Source organism: Perognathus longimembris, chromosome 6 (assembly GCF_023159225.1).
Source record: "Perognathus longimembris pacificus isolate PPM17 chromosome 6, ASM2315922v1, whole genome shotgun sequence".
Taxonomy (NCBI): domain Eukaryota; kingdom Metazoa; phylum Chordata; class Mammalia; order Rodentia; family Heteromyidae; genus Perognathus; species Perognathus longimembris.
This window is the reverse complement of record NC_063166.1, coordinates 78,930,398-78,944,233: the sequence shown is the minus strand read 5'-3', so window position 1 is coordinate 78,944,233 and position 13,836 is coordinate 78,930,398. Positions and strand designations below refer to the sequence as shown.

Here is a 13,836-nt window from a genome sequence, read left to right as displayed (position 1 = left end):
GAGCACTGTCCCTGGCTACTTTTTGCTCAAGGCTAGCTCTCTACCACTTGAGTCACAGCATTTCCACTTCCAGCATTTTTCTATATATGTGGTGCTGAGGAATTGAACCCAGGGCTTCATGTATACAAGGCGAGCACTTTACCACTAGGCCATATTCCCAGCCCCTTCCCCCAAGAGTTGCGCAGTTGGTTTACACCAAATGGTTTGTAAGTGTTGCTTTTTGAATGGTTTGTCTTTTTGTTCTTTGTCTCTCCATTTTGGTATTCTCTTTTTCTTACCCAATTCTTTTTTTTTTTTTTTTTTTTTTTTTTTGGCCAGTCCTGGGCCTTGGACTCAGGGCCTGAGCACTGTCCCTGGCTTCTTCCCGCTCAAGGCTAGCACTCTGCCACTTGAGCCACAGCGCCACTTCTGGCCGTTTTTTTCTGTATATGTGGTGCTGGGGAATCGAACCTAGGGCCTCGTGTATCCGAGGCAGGCACTCTTGCCACTAGGCTATATCCCCAGCCCTTCTTACCCAATTCTAATACCCGTATAAATAGTATCCAGGGTACTCAGATATGATACAGTGGTAGCAAGGGTACAGCCACAGGAAGGGAGTACAAGAGAAACAAAACTAAACATACCAATCAGTCAAACAAACAGACAAGGAAAAAGAGAAAAAAAAGTAGTACGAGTTCACATGGCATGTTGAAAATAATTACAACAGTGGTGGCCTTCTTTTCTTTAGGCTACTCCTCTGCTGTAGAACCAGCAAGGGCCCCTATGGCTTGCAGAAAAAAAAAAGTGTAAGAACAATGGCCAGCACTGAGCACCCACTCTAACACCTTGGCTCTTTATAGAGCCCCTGTCCCCATTATAGCATTGCATCAGAACTCTGTCCCAAGAGAAAACAGAGAAGCCACATTTTGAGAGGTAGAATTGGGAGTCTTTACTGGAGAGCCGGTGTCTGCCGTGGACTCCTGTCTCAAAGACCTACAGCCCAGAATCAGAGTTTGAACAAAGCTTTTAAAGACAAAAACCACATGCGTGGGGTGGAGAGGGTGCCTTAACGAAAGCAGGCCTTATATGGGAATACTCAGGTGCAAGCAGAATTTTCCATCTAAGGAAGTAGCTTAGGGGTCAGCCTAAACTTCTGTAGTAGGACACTCAGAGGGAATCAAACTGTTTAGGGAGATAAATGAGGCAGAATCAGAGCTTTCTCTGCAGCAAAGCTTTCCTAGGGCTATACAGCATGACATCTGCAATTCAATGAATGGCCCCTCTCACCTCTAGGCTTTTCTGAGCTGGGTGGAAAGCCCTCCCCACCCAGCAAGGTACCGAATGGCCCTGAGGACAAGGCACATGGCTTAGACCCAGTCTCTATATTCAGCAGCAACTCCAGGGGGAGAAACCCTGTGAGGCCCATTGCCTCACAGATCTTTTCAGATCTGTCTGACTCAAGGGCCCCACTGCATCACAGGGATGGTCCAGTTCAGTTTCAGTGTGTGTGTGTGCGCGTGTGCGCGCACACGCCATGCATGCGTGTGCTGGTACTGGGGCTTGAACTCAGGGACTCATGTTCTCACTTGTTTTTTATTTTTATGTTTTTCCTACTCAAGGCTGGTGTTCTACGGCTTGAGCCATACCTCTCTACTTCTGGCTTTTTTTTTTTTTTTTGGCCAGTCCTGGGGCTTGGACTCAGGGCCTGAGCACTGTCCCTGGCTTCTTTTTGCTCAAGGCTAGCACTCTGCCACTTGAGCCACAGCGCCACTTCTGGCCATTTTCTGTATATGTGGTGCTGGGGAATCGAACCCAGAGCCTCATGTATATGAGGCAGGCACTCTTGCCACTAGGCCATATCCCCAGCCCCTACTTCTGGCTTTTTGCCGGTTAATTGGAGATAATAGTTTAATAGCCTGGCCCGGCTGGCTTTGAATCATGATCTTTAGATCTCAGCCTAGGGATAGAAGCTAGGATTACAGGTGTGAGCCACCTCTCTTTCCCTGGCACAGTTCAGCTACTCAGCGGGATTGACCTCCCACGGTTCCAGCAGACCTGGGTCTAAAGCTCTTCAAGGCCCACTAGCATTCCGTGGTATTTCTTTCCTGCTGCAGCCATCCTGAGTCCCACCTTGTCGTATGCTCTCCAGTTCCTCACCTTCCTGGTAGCCTGCACTCAGTAGCCTCTCCTTCTGTCTCCGCCAGCGTGCTCAGGGTACCAGCTGCCTTTCCAGCAAGCCTCAACAGTGACTGGGCACCTACTGGCCCCTGGGCACAAACATGGCAGAAAAGGTAGCCAATTTCTGCTCTAGTGGAGGTGACAATCTGACCTGGGAGACAAAAAAATGAACAAATCAACACATGCCCATATCATGGAATGTTGGGGAGAGTCAGAGCTGCTAGAATAATAGGGCTGGGGGAGGATGTGGGGAAGGGAAGGAAAAGGAAGCTGCTTCCGAGGAAAGGATTTGGGGGAAGCAAAGCATTGAGCCAGGTCACAATGCAGTGAGTTTGATTCACTGCATTTGAAGGACTGAATGGCCCAGTGAATAAGTGAATGAATGCTGGAGTAAGCAATCTAATTTGGGAATGAAAAAAAGGAGGAAGGAGTCGGGCACTGGTGGCTTATGCCTGTAATCTTAATTACTCAGGTGACTGAGACCTGAGGGTCGGGGTTCAAAGCCAGCCTGGGCAGGAAAATCTGTTGAGACTCTTATCTCCAATGAACCACCAAAAAGCCAGAAGTGGAGCTGTGGCCCAAGTGGCAGAGCACCAGCCTTGAGTGTTGCACAGTGACCAGGCCCTGAGTTCAAGCCCCAGTACTGTGTGTGTGTGTGTGTGTGTGTGTGTCTGTCACACACACCAAAACAGACAAAAGGGAAAGAAGGGGGAAAAAAAGGGGGAGGATGCTGCCAGGTGCTGATGGTCTCAGCCTTCTGAATAGATAGGATTCAAGTCATGAACCACAGCTGCCCTGCTTGTTTGCCCTCCCTCCCTCCCTTCCTTTCCTCAGCCTCTCCCTCCATCTCTTTTATTTCTCTTGGTTCTTCCCCTCCCCCACTCTCTCTCCTCTTTTCAGTGATACTAAGCCAAGTGTTCTACCATCAGGTTAGCCCTCGGCCCACAGTACAGTGAAGGCTAATGACCACTGCCCTTGGTGTGCCCAGGGCCGGCACCGGGGGGGACAGCCGCGAGCTGTACTGAGAGGCGCAGGGGCCATGCTGCTCCCACAGCCTCAGTTTCCTCGCCCGTCCCATACAGGAAGGATAACGCCTGTCTCAGGACTGCCGGGTGGGGGATGTGACCCACCATCAGTATCCTTGGCAACTTTTTGTACTTGGGGCTCTCTGGTGTGTAGCACACGGGTGTGCCCGGCGCCGGGCTGCTTGGCTGGATTCTGTCCACACTGGCCGTGATTCACGCGGTGGGGGGTGGGGGGAGATCCAGGCCAGACCTCTGCACCTGCCGCTGCTCCCCGCCCCCCCCCCCACCCGGGAGCTCGCCCTTCCCGACGGCCGAGAGGCCTGCTCTGCCTCCCCGGGCTTAGGACCCACCAGGACCGGCTAATGTTCTCCCCCACAGGGTGGCAGCCCCGGGAAGACCTTCCCGAGACGCGGCGGGCCGCGGAAGGTGAAGGCGGCAGGAATGAATGGAGGAGGCGCGCCGCGGGCCCGGCTCCCAAGCCCGGCCGATCCAGCCCGGCCCTTCCGCCGCAGTGGGCTGCACGGCAGGTCAGACCCGGCGGACGGCCCCTCAGCCCCCGTGCGGGGCGCCCGAGTGCGGAAACCACTTGAACATCAGAGACGCTCTCCCCGCACGACTGACGGGGCGGTGGCCGCGCCGGGCTAGGGGCCGTCGCCATTTGACGACCCTGCCCGCGGGCCGCCGCGCCGCCGCGGGGGCCTGGCGGCGAGGGGTGGGGGACCTAGCGGTCGGCGCGCGCGGGTCTTTAGCGACGGTGCCCGAGGCGCAGGCCCCGCCCCGTGCCCCGCCCGCCCCGCCCCCTCGCTGCGCCGCGCGGCCGCGGGCCCCCGCCCGCCTCATGTGGCCCGGCCGGCGGCTGGGAGCGGCGGGGCGGCGGCGGCGGCGGCGCGCGGCGGGGCGCGGGGCCCGGGCGGCGGCGGCGGCGCGCGGCGGGGCGCGGGGCCCGGGAGGCGGCGGCCGAGGCCCAGGCGGGCGGACGCGAGCGGCGGAGCGGCGGGAGCAGGCCCGGCCCGGCTCTCGGGGCGGCCGCCCGGCCGCAGCATGCGCGCCCGCCGGGGGCTGCGGCGGCTGCCGCGCCGCTCGCTGCTGGCCGCGCTCTTCTTCTTCTCGCTGTCGTCGTCGCTGCTCTACTTCGTCTATGTGGCGCCCGGCATAGGTAGGACGGCGGGCGGCCGCGCGGGCCCGGCGGGGGGCGGCGCGCCTTCCCGCCCGCGGGCCCCCGCAGCCCCGGCCGGGCACCCGGTTCCGCGCCCCGGGGGCCCCCATCCTCCCTCTCCCGGGCGGTCCTTCCGTCCATCCTTCCTTCTTCTCGCCCTCCATCCCGCCCGCCCTCCCGCCCCGGCGTGACTCCGCCGTTTCCTGTCCGCTCCCCGCGGCCCCCGGGGCGCACCCTGGCCACCCCGACCCCCCGGCCCTCCGGGCCCGGCTTCCTCCCGGGTCGGGGCCCCGGCCCGCGCAGCCCGCGCTCCTTCCCCGGCGCCTCCCCGGGCTAGCGGGGACGTGGAGGCGGCTCCCCTGGGTCCCGGGCCACCTGCCCTGGCGGCTCCAGGGAAGTTCCAGCGGGCCCTAGGGAGAGACCGGGCCGGGGGCCTTGGGGAAACGGTGCCGGGCTTTTGATGGGGGGGTGGGGGGTGGCGGAAGCGGGGGAAGGTGGAGGTGCGGGAAAGATGGACCTGGATAGTGCATCTCAGAGGCCTGTCCTTTAAAGGGAAGGCGGCCTGGGATAGAAAGAATCTCCCGCACACACAACCGGTCAGGACACTGGAGGAAGACAGGGGGGAGGGGGTCAAGGGCAGAGGTCATTGAGGTCAGACGGGTTCCCGTCCCTGTCCTGTATGACCTTGGGCAGGTTGCTAAGCCTCAGCTTCTCTCCTCTGTAAAATGGGGGCTACCAATCTCAGTGCTTAGGGTTTTAAAGAATGAAAGTTAAGCACATGCACATGTAAGCACATTGCTATGGTTGATGCATAGTTTCATAAATAAAGAAATAGCATCAGCTGTTCTATGTAACTCCCAGGAAAGGGGGTGGCGGAGGATTTAGGGAATACACGTTGTTGGCTTGATATGACCACAGAGCTCTTGAAGAAACTTGGGTTAAGGGTGAATAATGGACCCACTACTGCCGTGGGGGTAGGGAGGGGTTGAGTAGGATGGTTGGGACGCCACTGTAAAATCTATAGAGTATTTGGATGTATGCAAAAGGATGTGTGGGCCATAGGGAAATAGGCCTCTTGTGCATGCCTGGTAACCAGTGCCAGTCTCTGTTAACTTGGCACGATGGAATCATTTCTAGTCAGAGCAGGGGATGATGTCTTGATTGTTTGTGTAGTTTCACTTGATGGTTAATGTTGATATTTGGTACCACAAGTTGGATCTGGAAACATGAAACAGGAAACATCAGATTGCCCCGGCCATCTTAAGGACCCCTCCCCTCGAGGGAGGTACAGAATGTGGTTCTCTGGATTTCATTCATAGAGCATAGAAGGATAAAAGGCTAGGAATTCTGGCAGAACAAGAATGGATAACTAATTACTGGAGTTAATTGAGAATAGAACTCATTAGTGTCTTGGATATTAGAGTCTCATAAAAGTGGGTGTAAAGTGATGGGTTTGGACTGAGAAGCATCTTAGAACTGTAACCCCTTTTCTCTCCATTTCTAAAAGTGACACGTTTTTCTGGTCTGTTCATAAATCAGCTAGATCTAAATGGAAAAATAAATCACTGGTAAGATAATTACCCTTTTGATTAGAGCAGTTAGAAGTCACATTGGCCAACAGAAATGAAATCTGTCAGCTTAATTATGATAGGCCAGTGAAGCCCATGTTCAAAATGCTCATGTTAGAACCTAAGGTTAGAATCATCCTGGGTCACTGAAAGATGTGAACTCAGGTTTTATGTTTTTTTCATGTTCCCACTGGAGCTAAGGGCCTCATCCTTTCCCTTGGCTTTTCCCCTCAAGGCTCATACTCTATTGTATCACTTAAGCCACACTACCATTTCTGGCTTTTTATTTGTTAATTTAAGGTAAGAATCTTATAGACTTTTCTGCCTGGCTGGTTTTGAACCAGGATCCTCAGATCTCAGCCTCCTGAGTAGCTAGGATTGCAGGCATGAGCCGCTAGTCCCCATAAGCCTTCAGTTTTTATCATTGTCTCCTTATATGTGTTTGAACGATCAGGTCTGTTGAGGACCCCGTGTCTATTCATGGGATTGGTCAAGTGGCTCTGTGGTACAGTGCTTGCCGATTTTTGAGCTCTAGTGCTGCCAAAAGAAAGGGGAGGGGGACGGTGAATGGTGTGGTGAAGTCTTGGGGTTCATACAACACAGCCATTTAGCTATCTAGCATCTTGGGGTTTTTTTTTTTTTTTTTTTTTTGCCAGTCCTGGGGCTTGAACTCAGGGCCTGAGCACTGTCCTGGCTTCTTTTTGCTCAAGGCTAGCACTCTGCTACTTGAGCCACAGCGCCACTTCTGGCCATTTTCTATATATGTGGTGCTGAGGAATCGAACCTAGGGCTTCATGTATAGGAGTCAAACACTCTTGCCACTAGGCCATATTCCCAGCCCCGCATCTTGGTTTTCTCGTTAATGAATTTAAATTTTCAAATATTTACTAGCTTTGGATGGTGGGGTGGCAAATCCTTTCCAAAAGTTAAAGCAGCTCAGAGAATAACAGATTTTTATGTGTCTTGGACTAAGACGATCTTATTTGAGACAGCTATTTAGATGATGAACTTAGAAAATAACATTAGGTCTAACCATATGAAACTCATATTTGTAGGTCAAAAACAGTTGTGTATCAACTGTAGCTCAGTCTCCACTACATTTCCAGATAATGACAAGTCTGTTTTCTGGCAAATGGGAAGTGGCAGACTTTACTCCCAGATTTAACTTTTTCCAGTTCTTGCTTTTGATTTGCTTTGTAATTACATACTCAAGGGCTAATGAGATTGGCAGTGCCAAGTGGGCATCACAACTCTGCTCAGAAATGGGTAGACTTAAATTTGGAACAAGGATATAATCGTGTTCCTTTTAAATGTTCAGATGGGCCTAGACAAAACCTCAACCTGACCATTAGCTTATTATTTATGAGATCTGCTAGGTGGCTTTTTTGTTGTTTTGTTCTAGTCCTGGGGCTTGAACTCAGGGCCTGAGTACTGTCCCTGAGATTTTAGCACTCTATTCCCAGCTTTTTTTGGTGATTAGAGTTCAGAGTTTCACAGACTTTTCTGCCTGGGCTGGCTTCAAACTGCAATCCTTAGATCTTAACCTCCTGAATAGCTAGGGTTATGCCTGGCTCGTTTTTTTTAACGTTGAACTCAGAGTCTCTCATTTATACAGCTTGCTTACTCAGCTGGCACACTACCACTTGAGGCATGCCTCCAGCGTGGGTTTTTGTTGATTATTTTGAAGACGAGACTTTTTAGCTTATGTTCCCTCCTTCCCGCCCTCCCTTCTCTCCCTTCCCTCCCTCTCCTTTCCCATTTTTTCTTTCTTTCTTATTGGTTGTGGGCTTTTTCTGGCAGTTAATTGGAGCTAAGAGTCTCATAGACTTTCCAGGCTTTAACCTTCAATTCTCAGATCTCAGCCTCCTGAGTAGTTAGGATTACAAATGTGAGCCACCAGGGCATGGCTTATGGTCTTTTCTTCCCAGACTGGTTTCAAACCACAATTCTCTGGGACTTCGCCTTCTGAGTAGCTAGGATTGCAGTCACAAGCCTCCCGTGCGCATCTCTGCTGCTATTTCTTAATCTTGGTGATTTATAATCTAAGAGCAAAGAACAGTTTTCTTGGATTGAGGGTCATTTATGAAAGGAGACCTAAAAATTGGAGTGTAGGAAACATTCCTAAACATGACTGTGTGTCTATAAAGTCCTTTTAGCTACTGTAACATTTTCTCCCCAATCCAGTTAATATTTTTAAAGATATGGCTCCATTGGATGTTATATTTTGTTATTAATGCAGAAGTGGCATTTATATCAGTAACTTGAAGATAGGAGAGCAGAAGACAGGGTGGGAAGTGGGAGAGAAGGGTGTGTTGAAAAAGGCTGAACAAAGTGATAAAATGTGGCACTGTTCCTCCCAGCTTTGTGCAGCCTGGGCTCATCTCCTTCCTTGACCTGCCAGGTTGAAACATCTCTCTTCCATTCAGGGCTCAGAGGAAAACAATTTATTTATAACCTTTAACTTAAGAAATGTAAGAGCTCAAAGTGCTCCCGATATTCCAGTCTGACTAGGTCTTTTGAAAGATAACAAGTGAACTCTTTATCAACCCATACCTGATGTGCTGATTTTGAACATACCTTGGTAAGTTCCGTGGTGGTCAAGGGCGTGCTGAGGTTGCTGGCTGAGGTTGTTAAAATGGACTGGTTTTGGAGAGGTGCTGCTACACGGTGGATAATAGTTGATGCTTTACTGAACGGTTTTACTATTTACATTTCTGTCCCCTTAAAGGACATTTTCTTCTTTTGATTGCTGAGGAAAGGAACGAGGAATGGTTTTTTCCGTTTTGGCTTGCTCAGTTCTAGGAAAAGTTTGATTTAGGGCTCGCTCTGGCAGGCAGGACACAATTCTTTTGTGGTGGTGGTGTTTCTTTTGAGGCGGCCTGGATATGAACCCAGATCCCCCAGCCTCGGCCTCCAGAGCGCTGAGTGGGAACCTCTCATTCCAGTCCCACCTGACTTTGGGAAAGTCACATGATTTTTCTCATCTTGATGCTTAAAAAAACAAAACAAAAAACCTCAAAGCTGCTTGCAAAGCAAGTGAGTGTTTTAAAAAGCCATACATCCGGGCATTGGAGGCTTATGCCTGTAATCCTAGCTACTCAGGAGGCTGAGGTCTGAGGATCCCAGTTCAAAGCCAGCTTGGGCAGAAAATTCCCTGTGAGAGTCTTTTTTTTTTTTTGCCAGTCCTGGGCTTGGACTCAGGGCCTGAGCACTGTCCCTGGCTTCTTTTTGCTCAAGGCTAGCACTCTGCCACTTGAGCCACAGCGCCACATTTGGCCATTTTCTGTATATGTGGTGCTGGAGAATCGAACTCAGGGCTTCATGTATACGAGGCGAGCACTTTTGCCACTAGGCCATATTCCCAGTCCCCTGTGAGATTCTTATCTCTAACCACTCAAACCAGAAGTGGAGCTGTGGCTCAGTTGGTAGAATGCTAGCTTTGACCACAAAGATGTAGCTCAGGGACAACATCCAGGCCCTGAGTTCAAGCCCTGCTACTGACAAAAAATAAGCCATCCCTCAATAACAGGAGTGAAATGTCTTAGTGTACAGAAGGCTGGTAATAGGTTTGTATTATGTAGAGATATGAGACTTTTTTTTTTTTTGCCAGTCCTGGGGCTTGAACTCAGGGCCTGAGCACTGTCTCTGGCTTCTTTTTTGCTCAAGGCTAGCACTCTGCCACTTGAGCCACAGCGCCACTTCTGGCCATTTTCTATATATGTGGTGCTGGGGAATCGAACCTAGGGCTTCATGCATACGGGGCAAGCACTCTTGTCACTAGGCCATATTCCTAGCCCGAGATATGAGACTTAATATCCTAGAAAAGGCACATGTTTTACATGATGAGATACAGAAAGCTTCAGACTTCTTTCAGTCAAGTACAGCATGGACAGTACCTTGTGTTGTTATGCCTTCATCCTGAACTTTTCTAGAATGAAGTACATGTGGGAAATGTGGACTATTTCACCTTAGAAACCTAAGGGTGTGTGGCTCACAAGAAGTCCTTGAGTTCAACTCTAGTGCCATTACAGAAAAGAAAAATCCTCAGCCTGGTGCTGGTGGCTCACGCTTGCAATCCTAGCTACTCAGGAGGCTGACATCTGAGGATTGTGGTTTAGAGCTAGCACAGGCAGAAAAGTCTGGTAGACCCTTACCTCCAATTAGCAAAAGGCTGGAAGCAGAGATGTGGCTCAAGTGGTAGAGCATCAGCCTTGAGTGGGAAAAACCCAAGCAAGAGCACAAGGCCCTGAGTTCAAGCCCCAGTACTGTGATATCTTGTGAAGAACACCTTCTTCTCCTGTCATCCCCACACTTGGGTTCATATATTTAATGTTTCTTAGAATTTGTATTTGAAGAACAGGTTGAAGTGAAAAAAACGGCAGCATCACAGTTGAATAAGACTTTGGGGATGTTTCGTGACCGCTACAGTTCTTCCTGTATTGGAAGCGAGATCTTGGGTTTGGGTGTTTGTTTGCTCTTCTGGTGTTTGTACTCAAAGCTGGTTTCTTCCTAGGCCATCTCCAGCCCTTTTTGCTTAAGTTATTTGTGTGTGTGTGTGTGTGTGTGTGTGTGTGTGTGTGTGTGTGTTCTGGTCCTGGGTTTGAACTCAGGGCCCAGGTATTGTCACTGAGCTTTTTTGCTCAATACTAATGCTCTACCACTTGAGCCACAGCTCCATTTCTGGATTTTTCGTAATTAACTGGAGATAAAAGTCTTGGATATATTTACCTAGGCTGGTTTTGAAGCGTGATTCTCATATTTCAGCCTCCTAAGGTAGCTAGTATTATAGGTGTGAGCCATCGGAGGTTGGCTGGTAAATTATATTTGAGATTGGGTTTTGTTATTTGCCCAGGCTGTCCTGGACCACTTTATGTTTCCCACTGTAGCTGGGGTGTAAGGTAGGAAGTGCTCCTATGCTCAGCTTTTTCTGTTGAGATGGTGATCTTGTAAACTTTGGCCTGGAACCTTGCTCCTTCTCAGCCTCATCTTCCCCATAGCTGGGATGACAGGTGCTTACCACCACACCCAGCTATGGCTCGAGATGGGGCTTGAGAACCTTTCCCTGGCTTCCAACCTGACCTCCACCTTCCGAATAGACCGGCACAAACCACTGGTATTGGCTTGAGATTTTCTTTAGCTAGTTCTGGACAGTTCTTAGCCATTCAAACCATTCCACTTACTATTTTGAGACCTGAATACTGCTGTCAGTAGTGACTCCTGTGTCCATTCCTGACTGTTTTCTTCGCCCTTGAGCAGGCTAGGCCAGGAAGGAGGGCCTGTCTTACCATACCTCTGGCAGTAGGGCTCTTGGGAAAGGGGACTAAAAAGCAGTGGGGGGGGGGGGGCCTCCCTTCCCTCTGTAGTGTTGGGTACACCCAGACACATAAAGCAGACATACTTGTATTGGGAGGAGCTGAGGCCTGTCATGAAGTGGAGGGAAGTGGAGTTCACTGTCAGGAAGATAAGGCTAATCTGAAGTCAGCAGATTAGGTGTGGGCCTACATGGTCCTGGAGGCCTAGGGGACGAGAAAAGAAGAGGAAGAAGAAGGGGAGAGGGAAGAGGAGGCGCTCATGGGGAGCCCGTTTTTCTTCCTGTTCCAGCATTGCTGTGTGTCTGTACATCATTGTAAAGAAATGAAAGTCTGTGGGTCAATATTCTGACATTTGAGTGTCATGTTTCAGCTGTAGGAGACCAAATAAGTCCAGGCCGAGTCATTAACTTGTCCATAGCTGAGAATTACTAAGATACGTGTAAGGTGCAGGCTGTAGTTTAAAAGACAAGACTTGTCACAGGAGGCAGAGATGACAGCAGCATGAAGCCTGTGGCCCTCAGTAGGATGGGGGTTCGGACCCAGGAGAGGGGCAGTGGAGAGTTATTTGTTTAGATACCTCATCTTGACTGATAGACTTTGGGTGCGGGAGTGTGTGCGTGTGTGTGTGTGCATGTGCGTGTGTGTGTGCGCGCGCTGTAATCCAGAAGTCAGTATCAGAGGCTTTCTGCTAGCCTAGCGCTCATTCTAGTGGGAGGTTTTATTTCGTCTTCTGCTTTTATTCTGGTGGTGAGATCATAGACAAGGTAAATGTAGATGGCCTTGGGAACGATGGGGAGCCTCTTGGAGGAAGTTGTTGCAGGTCCAGACACCTGTGCATTTAAAGGCTGTTAGGCGGGGATGAGCTCGGGTGTTGGTTGGCTGGATTGTTGTGGGAGGGTGGGGGCCTGTGGTAGGAGACTGAAAGGAAGGACCCTCCTACCAGCGCAGAGTCAGGGCTGTAGCATCAGAAGGAGCTTTAGCTGAGAAATCAGGCAGATGTGGGCTTGTCTCCCCCCGACTGAGGGGCAGGTAGCAGGAGACTGCTCTGCTCAGGGTGCTTGAGAATGGAGTAGAATGTGCACCTAAAAGAACTTGGCACGGAGCTCCAGAGATCTATTGTATCTTTCCTTGGGCCATGTTTTCCCGCTCTGATGCTGTGAGACTGAGTCAGGATCAGTCTTCAGGTGGACTTTGCAATAACTAGGTAACGGAGACTGTAGCACACATTCATGTCCCTTTTGGGTCTTGGTTATAGGGTTGGGAGCAGTGGGAGCTGAGGATGGAATGGTGACATTTTTAGGATATTGGCCTTGGAACGCAGAATGTAGAACATCTGCACTCAAGTCTGTGACAAAGAGGGAAAGAAGAAATGTGTGATGTCAGGGCAAAGGGAAAACGTGGAGGGAGTTGTGTGGGGACCCTATCTTGCAGACCTTAGGAGATTCTCCCCTTTTCCTTCTCTTCTAGACTGTTTTGTGCTCAGGGCAATCCTTTTAGGCTTAATCTGCAGTTGCTCCTGTCCTCTAGTTTGCACTTGAGCTTTTAAGCAGCAAGTAGAAGAGCCGGGTCTCCAGTAGTTGGGTGGTCAGGGCGAATGCATTTTACATTTTGACCCAGCAATTCTTTTCTGTTGTGGCTTCCTCCAGAGGAGCATTCGGAATCCACCCATCTGCCGGCCGCGAATCCACCCATCTGCCCGCGGCGGCAGTGTTTTCCCAAGCATGGGCGCCACACTAAATAATTCAGGGCACCTTCTCTTCTCCAGTTCTCTGCCCCTCCCTTTCTCCTCCGGTTCTTTGAATAAGCAATTATTCTCCCCTAGTATTGTTCCTGTTCTCCAGGTAACAGGGGTGACCAGACACCAGAGAGCCTCCTCATTGCTTCAGGGCTGCCTTTGGACTCTGCATCCATTACCAGCAGCTTAGAGAGTGGAGAGCGGCCTGGTGACCACTGAGAATAGCATTAAGGACTGGGTGCAGGAGGGTGTGGCAGGACTCGAAGCAAGGGCAGGGTTGTCTAGTTGTATACAGGGGTTTCAATCAACAAATCAGTTTGTAATGTTGTGCCAAGTCGCGAAACGACCACCAAGAAGGCCACCGAGACTCAGACGTGCTGAAATGCAATAGCAAGGCAAGGTTTTATTCAAGCGAGCTGCAACTCAGGCCTCGTCCTACCCACCGATACAGCGGAGGTTAGGAGGAAGCCTCAAGCTGCGATTACACAGGGCTTATAAAGGCAAAGAACAAAGTTACAGCCATTCGGTGTTCAAGCAAGACAAAAAAACAAAGTTACAGCAATCAGGTGTTCAAGCAAGCAAGACCCGGACATGAGTACAAATCTGATTGGCTCAGGGCTCGAGGCATTCTAGGGATGGTTAGAGTTAAGCATTCCCAGCGGTTAGAGTTCTTGACCGGCTGGGCCCTAATAAGCTTGTCCTGGGTTTGCTCACAGGGCCTGATTATCTCAGGTTCACGTGGTAAAGTGGGGTTCACGTGGTAAAGTGGGGCCTGACTTCAAAGTCTGGCACTTCATTAAGTGCAATGTATCTTGGTCAGTGTCCCCCTTTCCATTGTCTGCATACCTTGCTAGTTCATTTGTACACTTGTTTGAAGAAATGT

General features: G+C 50.6%; 1 protein-coding gene across 1 annotated transcript in view; it reads left to right on the top strand.

Annotated features, from left to right (window-relative positions):
* Window positions 1–4,188: 4,188 nt before the first annotated feature.
* B4galt5 (beta-1,4-galactosyltransferase 5) overlaps window positions 4,189–13,836 on the top strand; it is a 45,891-nt gene continuing 36,243 nt past the window's right edge. The window contains exon 1 of the mRNA XM_048349607.1: window positions 4,189–4,338. Within this exon, the coding sequence (XP_048205564.1) occupies window positions 4,224–4,338 (115 nt within the window). The 5' untranslated portion in view covers window positions 4,189–4,223. The remainder of the gene's footprint in view (window positions 4,339–13,836) is intronic.